This window comes from Notolabrus celidotus, chromosome 12 (genome assembly GCF_009762535.1).
Source record: "Notolabrus celidotus isolate fNotCel1 chromosome 12, fNotCel1.pri, whole genome shotgun sequence".
Lineage (NCBI taxonomy): Eukaryota > Metazoa > Chordata > Actinopteri > Labriformes > Labridae > Notolabrus > Notolabrus celidotus.
Window position 1 is genome coordinate 17,764,782 of NC_048283.1, and position 15,496 is coordinate 17,780,277.

Consider the following 15,496-nt stretch of genomic DNA (forward strand, 5'->3'; position numbering starts at 1 on the left):
TAACCCCCTAACCCGAATCTCCGGAACCGGAAGTCCCACAGATTCGGAACCAAGCTCTACCCCACCATTTTCAGCCATGGGCTTTCCAACGGTACCACCCATGACTCTCTACGACCTTCCCTAACCCTAACCCTAACCCCAACCCCCCCTAACCCTAAACCCTAAAGCCTAACCCTAACCCTAACCCCCTAATCCATATCTCCGGAACCGGAAGTCCCACAGATTCGGGACCAAGCTCTACACCACCATTTTCAGCCATGGGCTTTCGAACGGTACCACCCATGACTCTCTACGACCTTCCCTAACCCTAACCCTAACCCTAACCCTAACCCTAACCCCCCTCTAACCCTAAACCCTAACCCTAACCCTAACCCTAACCCCCTAACCTGTATCTCCAGAACCGGAAGTCCCACAGATTCGGGACCAATCTCTACCCCACCATTTTCAGCCATGGGCTTTCCAACGGTACCACCCATAACTCTCTACGACCTTCCCTGACCCTAACCCTAACCCTAACCCTAACCCCCCCTAACCCTAAACCCTAAACCCTAACCCTAACCCCCTAACCCGAATCTCCGGAACCGGAAGTCCCACAGATTCGGGACCAAGCTCTACCCCACCATTTTCAGCCATGGGCTTTCCAACAGTACCACCCATGACTCTCTACGACCTTCCCTAACCCTAACCCTAACCCCAACCCCCCCTAACCCTAAACCCGAACCCTAACCCTAACCCTAACCCCCTAACCCGTATCTGCGGAACCGGAAGTCCCACAGATTCGGGACCAAGCTCTACCCCACAATTTTCAGCCATGGGCTTTCCAACGGTACCACCCATGACTCTCTACGACCTTCCCTAACCCTAACCCTAACCCCCCCTTACCCTAAACCCTAACCCTAACCCTAACCCTAACCCTAACCCCCCCTAGCCCTAAACCCTAACCCTAACCCTAACCCCCTAACCCGTATCTCTGGAACCGTAAGTCCCACAGATTCGGGACCAAGCTCTACCCCACCATTTTCGGCCATGGGCTTTCCAACGGTACCACCCATGACTCTCTACGACCTTCCCTAACCCTAACCCCCTAACCCCCCCTAACCCTAAACCCAAACCCTAACCCTAACCCTAACCCCCTAACCCGTATCTCCGGAACCGGAAGTCCCACAGATTAGGGACCAAGCTCTTCCCCACCATTTTCAGCCATGGGCTTTCCAACAGTACCACCCATAACTCTCTACGACCTTCCCTGACCCTAACCCTAACCCTAACCCTAACCCCCCCTAACCCTAAACCCTAAAGCCTAACCCTAACCCTAACCCCCTAATCCATATCTCCGGAACCGGAAGTCCCACAGATTCGGGACCAAGCTTTACACCACCATTTTCAGCCATGGGCTTTCGAACGGTACCACCCATGACTCTCTACGACCTTCCCTAACCCTAACCCTAACCCTAACCCTAACCCTAACCCTAACCCCCCTCTAACCCTAAACCCTAACCCTAACCCTAACCCTAACCCCCTAACCTGTATCTCCAGAACCGGAAGTCCCACAGATTCGGGACCAATCTCTACCCCACCATTTTCAGCCATGGGCTTTCCAACGGTACCACCCATAACTCTCTACGACCTTCCCTGACCCTAACCCTAACCCTAACCCTAACCCCCCCTAACCCTAAACCCTAAACCCTAACCCTAACCCCCTAACCCGAATCTCCGGAACCGGAAGTCCCACAGATTCGGGACCAAGCTCTACCCCACCATTTTCAGCCATGGGCTTTCCAACGGTACCACCCATGACTCTCTACGACCTTCCCTAACCCTAACCCTAACCCCAACCCCCCCTAACCCTAAACCCTAACCCTAACCCTAACCCTAACCCCCTAACCCGTATCTGCGGAACCGGAAGTCCCACAGATTCGGGACCAAGCTCTACCCCACAATTTTCAGCCATGGGCTTTCAAACGGTACCACCCATGACTCTCTACGACCTTCCCTAACCCTAACCCCCCCTTACCCTAAACCCTAACCCTAACCCTAACCCTAACCCTAACCCCCCCTAGCCCTAAACCCTAACCCTAACCCTAACCCCCTAACCCGTATCTCCGGAACCGGAAGTCCCAAAGATTCGGGACCAAGCTCTACCCCACCATTTTAAGCCATGGGCTTTCCAACGGTACCACCCATAACTCTCTACGACCTTCCCTGACCCTAACCCTAACCCTAACCCCCCCTAACCCTAAACCCTAACCCTAACCCTAACCCCCTAACCTGAATCTCTGGAACCGGAAGTCCCACAGATTCGGGACCAAGCTCTACCCCAACATTTTCAGCCATGGGCTTTCCAACGGTACCACCCATGACTCTCTACGACCTTCCCTAACCCTAACCCTAACCCTAACCCTAACCCCCCTCTAACCCTAAACCCTAACCCTAACCTTAACCCTAACCCCCTAACCCGTATCTCCGGAACCGGAAGTCCCACAGATTCGGGACCAAGCTCTACCCCACCATTTTCAGCCATGGGCTTTCCAACGGTACCACCCATAACTCTCTACGACCTTCCCTGACCCTAACCCTAACCCTAACCCTAACCCCCCCTAACCCTAAACCCTAAACCCTAACCCTAACCCTAACCCCCTAACCTGTATCTCCGGAACCGGAAGTCCCACAGATTAGGGACCAAGCTCTACCCCACCATTTTCAGCCATGGGCTTTCCAACGGTACCACCCATGACTCTCTACGACCTTCCCTAACCCTGCAAGCATTTTAGCACTTTATGCCCTGGCCTGAAGAAGACCCAAGGGGTCGAAACGTTGCGCGTGGGCATAAATTAATTTTGTTTTATTTCATTTAATTTTGTTTAAAACTCTTGCAATTTAATTTTAATTGCATTATTTTATTTTGGATTTCATATTTTGATAAAAAGTTCAGAAAAACACTAAAAAAATAAAAAAATAATAAAAAATATATTCAAATATATAAAAAATAACAAAAAAGACAAAAAAATTATATAGCTGAAAAACGATAAAAGCGTCACCATGAGCTCGGCTCATGGTGAGTGGCAGGAAGTACGGTATGGGAAGAGGGGTGGTCGCCCCCAGTACCGTACTGACCACGATGACCGTAGACCACCACCATACCCGCCCCTGGCGACTTGGGGCTGGTGGGGTGGGGCACCTTGGGGGAAGGACCGTGCACCTCCTGCCCCCCGTTACAGGGGACAGGTTCGCTTCCCCTCACCTAACCCTAATCCTAATCATAACCCTAACCCTAATCCTAACCCTAACCCAACCATAAACCCTAACCCTAACCCTAACCCCTAAATCCTAACCCTAACCCTAATCATAACCCTAATCATAACCCTAAACCCTAACCCTAATCATAACCCTAACCCAACCATAAACCCTAACCCTAACCCTAAACCCTAATCATAACCCTAACCCTAAACCCTAACCCTAATCATAACCCTAACCCGAACCCTAAACCTAACCCTAATCATAACCCTAACCTTAACCCTAAACCCTAACCCTAATCGTAACCCTAATCCTAAACCTAACCCTAACCCTAATCATAACCCTAACCCGAACCCTAAACCCTAACCCTAACCCTAACCCTAATCATAACCCTAACCTTAACCCTAAAACCTAACCCTAATCGTAACCCTAATCCTAAACCTAACCCTAACCCTAACCCTAATAATAACCTTAACCCTAATCCTAACCGTTAGTGATGTGTCATGATCAAAAGCTGCATCTCTGAGAGCTGATGCTTTATGGTGAATCAGAGAATCCGGCTCGCATCGAGAGAGAGCCGGCTCCCAGTTTTTTCCTGTTGCTTCTTAGCTCTCACAGTGCTCAGCCCCAGTTCTGCGCACGGCAGAACTTCGTTTTGATTGGTCAGCATGGCAGCCATGCGGCCAATCACATGTGAGGATATAGGATACAGGTGATGGAGGGGAGGCTGTGTATCGTGGCCAAATCTGTTTCTTCCAAGGGAATCAGATCAGCCCATCCAAGCTGGGGCTTCTGATTTTTCTCATGACATGACCCTAATTATAATCCAACCCTAATGATAACCCTAATCCTAACCCTAACCCTAATCCTAACCCTAATCATAACCCTAACCCTAATCGTAATCCTAACCCGAATCCTAACCCGGTTGCCCTCCTGGCTGACACCTGGCCGTGTTCACATGTTTATTTTTTTCTCAATAAGAGATAGTAGACAGAAAACTGGACACTGAGAGTCTGAAATATGTTTCTGTTCAGTTCCCTTGTTGAAGTCTGAGCCTTCACTTTTATGACTGTATGTCCGCAGAGATTGTGAGCCTGCTCTACACGTTGATATTCAGTGAGTTTAACATTTTGTACGCCTCAAAAAAGAGCTCAGTAGGGGGCCCCTGCTGAATGTGGGCCCTGGGGCGGCCGCACCCGCTTCCCCTGCGGTCGTTCTATTTATGCGCTTTCCCCTCTCTTCATCAGTCAGAGTCTTGTTCTTCCTCTGTAAACTCTGGTTCAACAAGGTGTCTTCTTGTATGTACAGTAAACGGTATGTCATCGACCCTGTTAAAATAACTCTGGTTGTATTTTTTTCTCTTTTTAAGCCTGCAAGCCCAATTAGCTGATCAGTGTGCTCCAGGTGGAGAAACAAATGTGGCCTGTATCTTAGCAAAGGGGCTGAGCTGACCTCATACCTCCTACAGCCCCACTTTAACAAACCTGAAGTACCCCTTTAATAGTCTTCTTGGGAAAAAATATCTTTCTTATGAGATCAAAATACAAGGACAAAAGAGGTGATCAATTGTGTAAGGCAAAATCAGAACTTTTGGTGAACTTGTGAAGCAACATTGCAAGTAAGCTGCGTGGCTGCATTACAAGTTCATATGATAGCTTTAGTGTTTTTCAGAGGCAGTGTTTGGAGAAGCAGGGTTTACAGATATGCAAGTAATACTTTGGACTTCAAAATCAGTTTCCAAACCAGGCTTTTAATACAAACTAAACAACAACAATTAGTCGTCAATCATTGTTCACATTTTCAACAACCTACATTGTCCATATGCTCTTACATTAGTCAGACTCCATAAAGTTAAACATGCCTACTGTGCAAGACTCAGATTTTTAGAAAAAAAGTACCATTATGAAATTGAACTCCCGTTGTTTTCTGCCTCTCTCTCTCTCTCTCTCTCTCTCTCTCTCTCTCTCTCTCTCTCTCTCTCTCTCTCTCTCTCTCTCTCTCTTATAACATCACACAATACAGTTGGCACAGGAGATTGCCAGCAGATGCCATATACATTTCAGCTTCATGATATAAAACCTGTTACACTTGAAAACACATCACACCGACTGCAGGGTTCTGTTTTGACAAGTGATGACAACAACAATCACCTCCACATCACAAGCAATGACTTCACATGTCAATGTGTTAATCCTGTCACTGTCGCTGACCCAGTTCTCATTCTAACACACATAGAGATGTGAAACACATAGGTGTTAACTGTTTTCAGTGTGTGAAAGAGGGAAGTAATGTTATTAATGATTAAATACTGTCAGAGGCAGTTAAAACGACCATGGAAGAGTTTGGTTAATAATGTGAAACAGTAAGGGGTCTTTCATTTTAAACACTGCTTCTTAAGTGGGCCATTTTCAAAATACAAGCGCATACTTTGAGCCTGAGTGTTTCATCTCTTAAAATCCATACAAGAGAGCTCTCTCTACAAGGAAAGTACAAGGCATGGTCTCCTGAGGATCCTGCACATCAGTGCAGGCGGATAACTTCAGACTCTTCTGAAAAATGAACAAATGCCCTCTGGCTTGAGTCAAGAGTTGGGCATTCAGACTTCTTTAGGTAGTGGTTTTAGCAGGGAGGACATTGTTCTCAAAGTGTCCCTGGTTAGTGATGTTCCCAGCAGGGGAGTATCTGGCCACCACAAAGGAAGAACCGTCTGATGCCGTGGCCTTACCGACACCCAGCTTTGTAGTGCTCTTCCACACCATTGCTGTGAAATGACCTAGTATGGTGAGGGAAAAGGGACATATAAATACAAAGGAATTTATGAAAAAGAAAGCATTCAAAGACAGAAACAGAATGACAAAAGCAGACTGTTGGATATGACTGAAGCTTAGTGCTAATGGACTACAGCTCCTGTAAATATTTAGAGTTAAGGGGCTCTACATTCCTCTCTCACTCACTTCCTGAACACTGTTTCTCTATTTTCTCTGTCAGGAAACTTTATATGGATCAGTGTGTATATTATTAAATTAAATAAAGTCTGAGATTATTAGAAACCGTTAAAGCATCTGAAGGAATTAAGGCAGACTGAAAATGTCATGATCTGAGGAGAAATTGAGGGCTGTGATTCCCTCAGTTTCCCTGCAGCTGAGCACTGAGTCATAAAGTGGCACTCTGACTGAGGTCTGACATCAGCACAGGAAAAGCAGCTACCTTAACCATGCAGGGTAAATGTGAAACTGGGAAAAAGACACTGACGACAAGAAAAGTCATAAAAAATTGAAAAACAAGTCCAGAAAAACATTCACTGAGATGAATGCATTAAGAAATGATTTGGAGAAAAAAGCTGAGAGAAAATAGGGCGAGGAGATGGAAAGTTAAGTGCTTGATATAATTTGTCATAGCAAGTGAGAATGTTATTTCTTTACCACTGATGATGGATGAATGTTTTTACATTTAGGCTAAACGGAAAAAAACTAATTTTAAATCATCATAATAAAAAAATCTAAAACGTATTTTCTCTTCGTGTAATGATCAACAGTATTTTGGTTTCAACAAACCGCTGATGAGTGATTGACTGACATTTAGGATATTGAGTGTCAGACTAAAAATACCAGAGAGTCACATCTTTATTATTACAAGCTGCCTGTCCCCCAACGCATTCAGTCCAAACTCCTCCTCACTTACAAAGCCCTCCATTACCTGGCCCCCTCCTATCTCACTGACCTGCTGACTCTGCAGCCATCAAAGACTTTTGAGTGGGACTTAAAAAAGTAAGATCAAATGCAAACTCTAACAGATAAAATAAGCATATTTAGATCGAATTTGCATATAAATCTAACTAGAATATCTACAACATCTAAGTACAGAAATGGGTCTGTCTCTCCACATGTCAGCATATGCACATAAGGGGGGTATTCAAATAACCATGTATTATTTCTCAGTGACTATTGACTACAATTTTTACTTGAAATACCCATCCCCAAGATTAATCATATTTTAAGATATTACAAACCAAAAATAAGGTATATATTGTTTGCCTTGAGTAAAATCGCTGCCAATACAGTCAGCAAAACTTTCTCAAAGCATTTCTCGAAACATCATGTAATACTTATTTTAGATTCATACCTGGACTTGTCAAGTCAGTGTGGCTTCCATTAAAGCTGATGTAAGGAACTTTCTGTTTGTGTGTGTCTGTTTTGGGACCCCTCTTTGGACAAAGCAGTACCCCTTATATCTTTACTGATTTTGTCCTGTACACACGTTAGCATTGTTTTCTAGCAGTAAAAATCATCCTGCTTTTTTTTACAGTGAAATATGAAGAGTGCATTTGCAAAAACAGATAACTCACTTTTATGAAAATTAAAAAAAATGTTTCAAAAACAATTTTTTTGTACTACTAGTTTTAGGTATTATAATTGAAGTTGGGTGGCTTTTACTAAGTCAAAATGACATTACTAATTAGCTGTATCTTAAAAATGTAACTTTATTAAGACATTTTATTAAAAGGAAATATGTTTTTTGAAAATGTATAAAAACGGAGATATCTGTTTTTGCAAATGAACTCTTCATATATCACTTACTGTGACTATTTGCTTTGGAAAATGTGAACAAAAAGTTTCTTTAGTTGCCGTGACTCAACTCTTACTCGGGGAGTCCACAGGATGCGTGTGCGCCGCGTTACGGCTGCGACACGGCTCTGCTCCGTCCCGGGGCTTTCGCCCTGGTCCATAGGATGCGTGTTTGGAGCGGCGCGCACTCCGGAGCAGGAAACTCAAGATCCCTCGAGAACTCCAAAACGCGCGAGAACAACACAGTATAAACTTTTCCTCGTCCATGGTGTCTGATATCTTTTGAGACTGACGTCTGGCCCGATGCCACAGGTTATGACGTAATGTTGAAGAAGTGGTGAAATTTACGATCTTGTGTTTGCACATGGTGTTTATTTTGAAAGTGAGCGGATGTTGCATACGATCCTCGTGCCTGACTTCCGGGATAGTTCGATCATTTCTGTGTCGATTGACGCGTGCTGGGCGCGGGGAGCGGCGAAAATAGACTCCCCGCGTATCTCTGGCAGAGCGGCGCGGCGGAACGCTCCAGAGACGGAGCTGAGATGCGCCGCAGCGCGCCCTGTGGACTCTAGAGCATTGACTTGAATGGGAACCTATTTGCTGCGACGTGCGCGGCGCAGCCGTAACGTAACGCGACGCATCCTGTGGATCTTGGGCTTTACTCTCTCACTGTAATTAGAATTATTAAAAACTACAAATTTAAACTGTCGATGTTAGTAGTTGTTTGCTTTTGAAGGTGATAAAGAGGCTTAAATGTCATTTTCAGTCTGTTTAATTACCAGTCAAAATCTTTAAGTGTAATATAATATCTTAACTATAGAAATTAGACAAATGCCCCCAGATTTTAATGTTTTGAAGTGCTTTAAAAAATGTTTTAACCATTTTGATATATTGTAGAGCTGAGAAGGTTTCAGCTGACTGAAACAGAAAGTGAGACAGACAGACAGACAGACAGACAGACAGAGTGAGTAAATCTCACCGGTGCCAGAAGAGAATCCAGGACGGTTGAAGTTATACTGTTTCACTTCATCATACCAGCGGTCTGTCACATCCTTTCCTGTACGTGCAAATGACAAAGTGTAAACTCAACTTCAACTCAGATGACATTCAAGTCAGTCGTGCACTCACTGATCAGACTGACAGCAAAGTAGGAAGTCTGCACTCTAGAACTTCACATGTTATTCTGACACATGTTCACAGTGCTGCTCTTTTTGTCACCCAGTGCTGCACTGTGGGAGATTTTTATGAATCATGCTGTCCTGCGCCAACATATTTCTGTAGTGAGTCATGGTGTCTCAAATACAGTGGGAAAGTAGAGGGGAAATGGATCCCAGCTGTTCACTTTAAGCTGCTTTAAGGGGCCTTATGTACTAAAGTAGTGTATCTATGGAGGGATGTTTCTTAATACATGTGTGTATAAATATCTCAGAAGGACCACAAGTATGTAAAATACCATTCAATCAGTTTAAGTGCATGTTTGTGCTGACTGTATATATTTTACCTGATTGGTCATAAGAGGCCCATGCCAGGTTCTCTCCACAGCTCCCCCTGCTGGACTCCACACTGTGTTTCAGGATCCGTGTGCTGGCCAGACTCTCAGAATAACTATAACAGAAAAGGAAAGTCATGGATGACTCTGCTGAAACAGGCTTCTCTACTATCAACTCTGCTACATGATCTACCCTGGCACTGAAAGGGTAGCTGCCTTGTGTGGTTGTGTGTATTGTAAAACTCCTCAGCTCTCAAGTTGTAGCTTTCCCAGAAGCCTTCACTATTTAAGTAAACAGTACAAAAATCCTCTCCACAGAGCTTGTATCTTGTGTAAATATTCAGTGTAGGCACTGAAAACAGCTTGTCAAACAGCTTTCAGTATTAGGGTTGATATGAGAACTGGTCAAACAACCTTATGGAGCTTGTGCAGTAATTCCACAGTCTAATTAAGATGTCGCAATGTTTATCTCTATGGAAATGAATCATGCTTATCTGCTGTTTTTTTTTATCAAGATTTTCCCTAAATTGCACTTTTAAATTATTGATTGCTTCTACATACTGTCTGTATATATGCTCCATGCTGTAGAGTTGTGCTATTTAGTTTGACGTGTGCTGCTGACCTCATGGCCAGGTCGCCCTTGTAAATGAGGTCTTGATCTCAATGGGACTCATCTGGATAAATAAAGGTTAAATAATTTTTTTTTAAAAAAGTGATATAATTTATTACATCTCATTTAAAGACTGTAACTGCAAGGGTCAACTTCTTGGTTTGATAGTAGCTGATTATTGTGGATGCTGCAAAGCCTTTATGGTGATAATGTGAAGGCCACGTCATCTTATTTACTCTCATAACATGGTTAAAAGGTGTGGCTGTCATCATAAGAGTAACAGCTGCTTTTTAGAAGAGGAGATAAACTTAAGCTCCAGCATTATTACTTCATTTGTTGGATTATGTTTAGTACTTAAACTTTTTGGACATACTGTTGCTGAAATATTAGCTGTAAATTAGCAGATGATGCCTTTACCGGCCTCCTTTATCTAACTGCTAAGTGCTCTTAGTAACACCAGTTGGTACAAATGAGGAGATGAAATCACCATTTATCAAAATCAATTAAGAAATAAACGTGTTTTTTCCCCTCATCTATATTTTCTTGTAACTGTACATTTCTGTATCAGGCATGATCAGATGAAAGGTCATTTAGACTCTAAATGTGGCTGCTTTGCTCCCTTGCAGAAATCGTCCTGTTTTCATTCACTGAGCAGAATAAATGGTTTTTGTTTTTGCATTAATCATTTAGCTGCAATTAGTAAAAATAAATTGTCAACACAACGAGGTATCACAATGAAAACAAACTATGATCCTCAATGAGGTATTATACTTTGCAGTTATTTGGTTTGACAGGCCACTCTGGAACTGTCACTGCAATCCAGAGCACTGTGGCAATGACTGGTATGCAAGGTCCTCACTAATTAGGTTTCTAATTTGATCTGTGTGTGCATTCACCCACCGGGTTGCCTCTTTGCTCAACTTGCTGCTCAGCTTCAGTGGAGGAGCCTGGTGCTTCCTCCTGAACTCATTATGGCACTGCAGCACCTCATCTGCAAACTGCTTTGAGGCTGAGAGACAGACAGGACAGAGACAGGGAGGGTGAGACAACCAGAGACAGAAAGGAAATGTAATGATGAAACGTAAAGGTTAGGAGAAGGAAAATCAAGCTCATATGTAAGAAACTGTTTTCTTTTTAAATGTTTTTTTTTAAGTGGTTTGAACTTAATTTGATTATGTTAGGGCATTTAGTAATCTTAATGAAATGGAGTAAGCTAGGCAGCACAATGTTAACCTACTGTATGTTAAATTGTGGTTCATTTATTATGTTTTGGAGTTACTGGTTATTTTCTTGGAAATGTTCAATTGCTTTTCAGATTTATATAATGATAAATCAAATTTCTTTATGTTTTTACACTTTATTGGAACGAATGTAATTATTATAAATGGAAATGTGATCTATTTTATTTGATTGTGCCATAAAAATAAAGGAAAAAAAAGCAGCAGATATCTTTCAACCTGTTTATTTTTCATTTTTGTCTTTTTCCAAGGTTATCAATCTACTTAACTTAACATGATGAACTGCAGCCATGTTGAACTTTACCTACCCTACCCTACCCTACCCTACCCTGCCGTACCCTAACCCTACGCCATCCGACCCTACCCTAACCCTGCCCTGCCCTACCCTACCCTACCCCCACCCTACCCTACCTTTAACACTAATTCTAAGAAAACATGTTAAAGGGGGGATTTTTTTAATGCTGATGTTGCAATTTTAGATATGATATATTGAATATATGTTTAACCTGTTTATTTTTCATTTCTGTCTCTTTCCAAGGTTATCAATCTACTTAACATGATGAACTGCAGCCATGCTAAACTTGAACTACCCTACCCTACACAACCCTACCTTACCCTACCTTACCCTACCCTACCTTACCCTACCCTATCCCCACGCCACCCAAGCCTACCCTACCCCACCATACCCAACCCTGCCCTACCCTAACCTACTCCACCCTACCCTACACAACACTACCCTACCCTAAGCTACCCTAACCCTACACCACCCAAGCCTACCCTACCCTACCCTACACCAACCTACCCCACCCTACCCTATTCTACCCTACCCTATGCCACCCTAACCTACCCTGCCCTACCCTATGCCACCCAAGCCTACCCTACCCTAAACTACTGTATCCTACTTTGCATTACCCTACCCTACCTGCACTACCCTATCCCACCCCACCCTACCCTACCCTAACCTTTCCTACCCTGCAATACCCTACACCACCCTACCATACCCTACCCCCCTACCCTACCCTACACCACCCTACCATACCCTACCATACCTTTAACACTAATCCTAATAAAACATATTTAAAAGGGGAACAGGAAAATTAGTTGTCTGCATTCTCCTTTGTCTCGTCAGCTTTTTCAAGTTCAGGCAGACTTTGGAACCCCAAGGAAGTGAATACCACCTGAAGGCAGACTGACCTCAGACAGTGAACACAATTCAGTGACAAATGATTGAGCAGAAAACATCAGCAGCCCCCACCCTCCCCAATGCCTGGTGCCTATCACTCACTGGCCTATCCATACGTCATACAATCTCTTGAGCGCTCGGACAATAGGCACATTGAAACAGCCACACAATGTAACACAATTAACAGACCTGCTCTACTCTGCACACTTCAACATGAGTCTAAGCTAAGGCTAAGAGAATACAACAATTATTCAGTAACTTTGTATGTATTTACCCCTTTTTCTCTGAGATAGGAAAAAACATAAACAGTAAAAAGCACATCCATATAAACACAAAGTTTCATGGGAGCAAAGTTCTCACTCAGGCCAAATTGCTACAATCAGAGTGAAAATCTTCAGGGTACAGTTTCCACTTACCTGACTTTCCCATGGTGCTGACCCAGGAAGCCTTCAGTTAGATTGAAAGCAGCCTTTCACCTTTCCTGTTTTCTTTTTCTCTGTCTCTCTTCTCTCCCTCTCCTCTGTGAGTCCTGCCAAATGCTGATACTTTCAAACAGCTGCTAATGCATTTATTTCCATCAGTTCCTTTAAATCCACCGTTAATTTGCAGCAGTTGTTCAAAGTTCCCTTTTAGCAATTTCTCTGAGTGTTACGCAACATTCTTCTTCCTCCTGTTTTCTTTCACTTCATTTAACCACCACACACAACACACCCTGCTATCTGTCTGTCTGCATGCCCTGTGCACACACCCACTCTGTCTTAGCAGCCCATTCCTACAAATGAAAGGGGAGCCCCAGCAGTTGTTGATGACATCATCTTTGTGAGACAAATGTCCTTATATGGCTCCAGTGTGGATTCTTGAATTCAGTCATTTTGTAGTCATGGAGAATGTTACTCCTAGAAACTGTTACCCGGACAATGGCTTTCCTCACAATCCACATGGCCATGATGCAGCATTTTGAGCACAATAGCAAACTCTGTCACACCCACCAGCCTCACTGTACACACTAAACATGACCCTAAAGTCTATTTTTGTTGCTGTCCCACTTTTCTGAACACCCTTTCACTTTCACTTAAGCTTGAAACTGCTTCACTCATAAAAAACTTAACAGGGGATTTCCCATCTTCATCTTTCACTTACTTTAGTAACTTCCAGATCAATAAGTTGCCCTCAAACACAACCAATTGTAAAAGAGGGATTCCTTTACCTCCATCCTGCAGGAAAAGCAATGATTAAACTGTTTACTCACTAGAGTTGACACCCAGGGAGAGACGGAATCACCATTCATCATGCTGCAGAGAGGGTTTCTGCTATTTGTTAAGTCTATGTGAGGTATGCTTCCCTCTGTGCTTTAATGGTATTTCTTGTATGGGATATTTATCAATTCAAAAAATATGTGACACCTCCTTCAACAAAGCCAGGAACGGTGTGCAACAGAAGCTCAAAATGGATTACCTCATTTTTTACTGTGCATCTCATAACTCAGCTGTTGAGATTTTCCCTCCTGCTGGAGTACAGGCTACCGCTCATATAAAGAATGACCTTTTGTTACACCCGTTAAATCAATAAGACTTCATTGTGTCAGCACCAAAGTGTTCTGATGAAGTTGTATACAATGATACAGAGGAATGCTGAGGCTGGCTGATCTCTGAGTTCTAAATGTCACTTTTTCACAGCGTGTTTGGTTGGAATAAAAAAGATCAATGAAAGAATGCAATTACTTTGTTAATATAGATAAAGGCATGCTGTTCTGACATTTAGTACAGGCATTCATGATCCCCTGGATGATGATCCTATGAATTTAACTTTATTACCAAAATGTGGTCTGAGTTTCAGTATGACTGAAACACTGTTTTATCATCACATCCCTAAAATAAAGAAATAAATCAGATTCCATCAGCCTCTGTTTTAGGCAGTGTTTTAATCTAAGCACACTAACACTGACATAGATGCCTCAAATAATACCTGCCAGATGTCACTTTGTTGGATTTATCAGTGAGAACACAGAACTTTTAGCATGACTGTGAACTTAGTGTTTCGTTGAGTCATCTGTCTTGCCACATTATGTAATTTCTACTGTCTTGGCAACTGATCCAACGATTCACGTTGTGAAATCAATAAATCCTCCTCATCATCTAAGACAGCTTGATAAGTGACTCACATTAAGCTGAATGCCAGTGTGCAGTATCAGAGAGCTTCAAAAGAGACCAAACAATAAGCATTTGATGTATTCATCAGCTATCATATAGTGAATCAACTCCCCCAAACACACACACACACACACACACACACACACACACACACACACACACACACACACACACACACACACACACAGCCAGATAATCCCTGTCTGAACTGATGACACATCGTTCCAAACATCATAGAGAAGCAAAGAAGGAAACGTATCTATCAAATTATGTTGTACAGAGGAACACAGCGTGGTTACAGACATTCACACTGACTGAAACACTGCTATTTATGCCTGTACATGATTGATGGTGTGTGTGTGTGTTACATTGCTCAAACGCACAAATGTGGATCTGATTTATCATTCAAATTTGAAAGCAAAATTAAACACCAAAATCATCATGCTAAATTGTGGTTAAAGGCTTCAAGAGTAACATTATTTTGATATTGTTTTGTAATTACCTGAAACCAGAGGTCCAAATTTTCCAAACAAAATCCCAAAATGATATTGTAACTTCTGTGTGGTGTTTTTATCCGGTTATGAAACAGCCTGAAATGTATACTGTGTCTCTCTGACCTACAAATCAAACACGACCAGCTGTGACAAAGAGATAATTTCCATATTGTTATTATTGATGCCTGAAACAGCTGTTATCAGGTTGGTGTCAGACTTCTCCTCTGACTGTGGATGAGGTCTCAAGGGCTCAGCTGCACTCTGGCCCCTCAATTTTTGACCAACCGAACATATACCCACTAACTCCGCCCAGAGCCTAAGGGTCATAAGGTATAGTCTGGGTGTTGGGTGGTGCAGATTCCCCCTGTTCATCATCACCCTATGTGTCAGAGCACGCAACACAACTCATAGTACAGGCTTTTGTGATACCACACCTTGACTACTACAACTCCTTAGTGGCAGGCCTCCCTGCATGCACATTCAAACCTCTGCAGAGGATCCAGAATGCAGCAGCTCAACTGGTGTTCAACAAA

At 43.2% G+C, this 15,496-nt stretch overlaps 1 protein-coding gene across 1 annotated transcript; it reads right to left on the minus strand.

Annotated features, from left to right (window-relative positions):
* Positions 1 to 4,964: 4,964 nt before the first annotated feature.
* On the minus strand, positions 4,965 to 13,125 carry glipr2l (GLI pathogenesis-related 2, like). Its single transcript, XM_034697788.1, has 5 exons — positions 12,736 to 13,125; positions 10,799 to 10,907; positions 9,301 to 9,404; positions 8,779 to 8,856; positions 4,965 to 6,007 (listed from the first exon to the last, which is right to left on the minus strand). The coding sequence occupies exons 1-5, from the start codon at positions 12,746 to 12,748 to the stop codon at positions 5,841 to 5,843; spliced, it is 471 nt and encodes a 156-aa protein (XP_034553679.1). The 5' UTR covers positions 12,749 to 13,125; the 3' UTR covers positions 4,965 to 5,840.
* Positions 13,126 to 15,496: the final 2,371 nt, after the last annotated feature.

What these genes read in the sequence shown, in the direction of transcription:
- glipr2l (XM_034697788.1), bottom strand. An exon ending in TTGAGCAAAGAGGCAACCCG is followed by an intron (nt 9,405 to 10,798) that starts GTGGGTGAATGC and finishes TTTCTGTTATAG; the next exon opens with TTATTCTGAGAGTCTGGCCA. An exon ending in TGGATTCTCTTCTGGCACCG is followed by an intron (nt 6,008 to 8,778) that starts GTGAGATTTACT and finishes TCACCATACTAG; the next exon opens with GTCATTTCACAGCAATGGTG.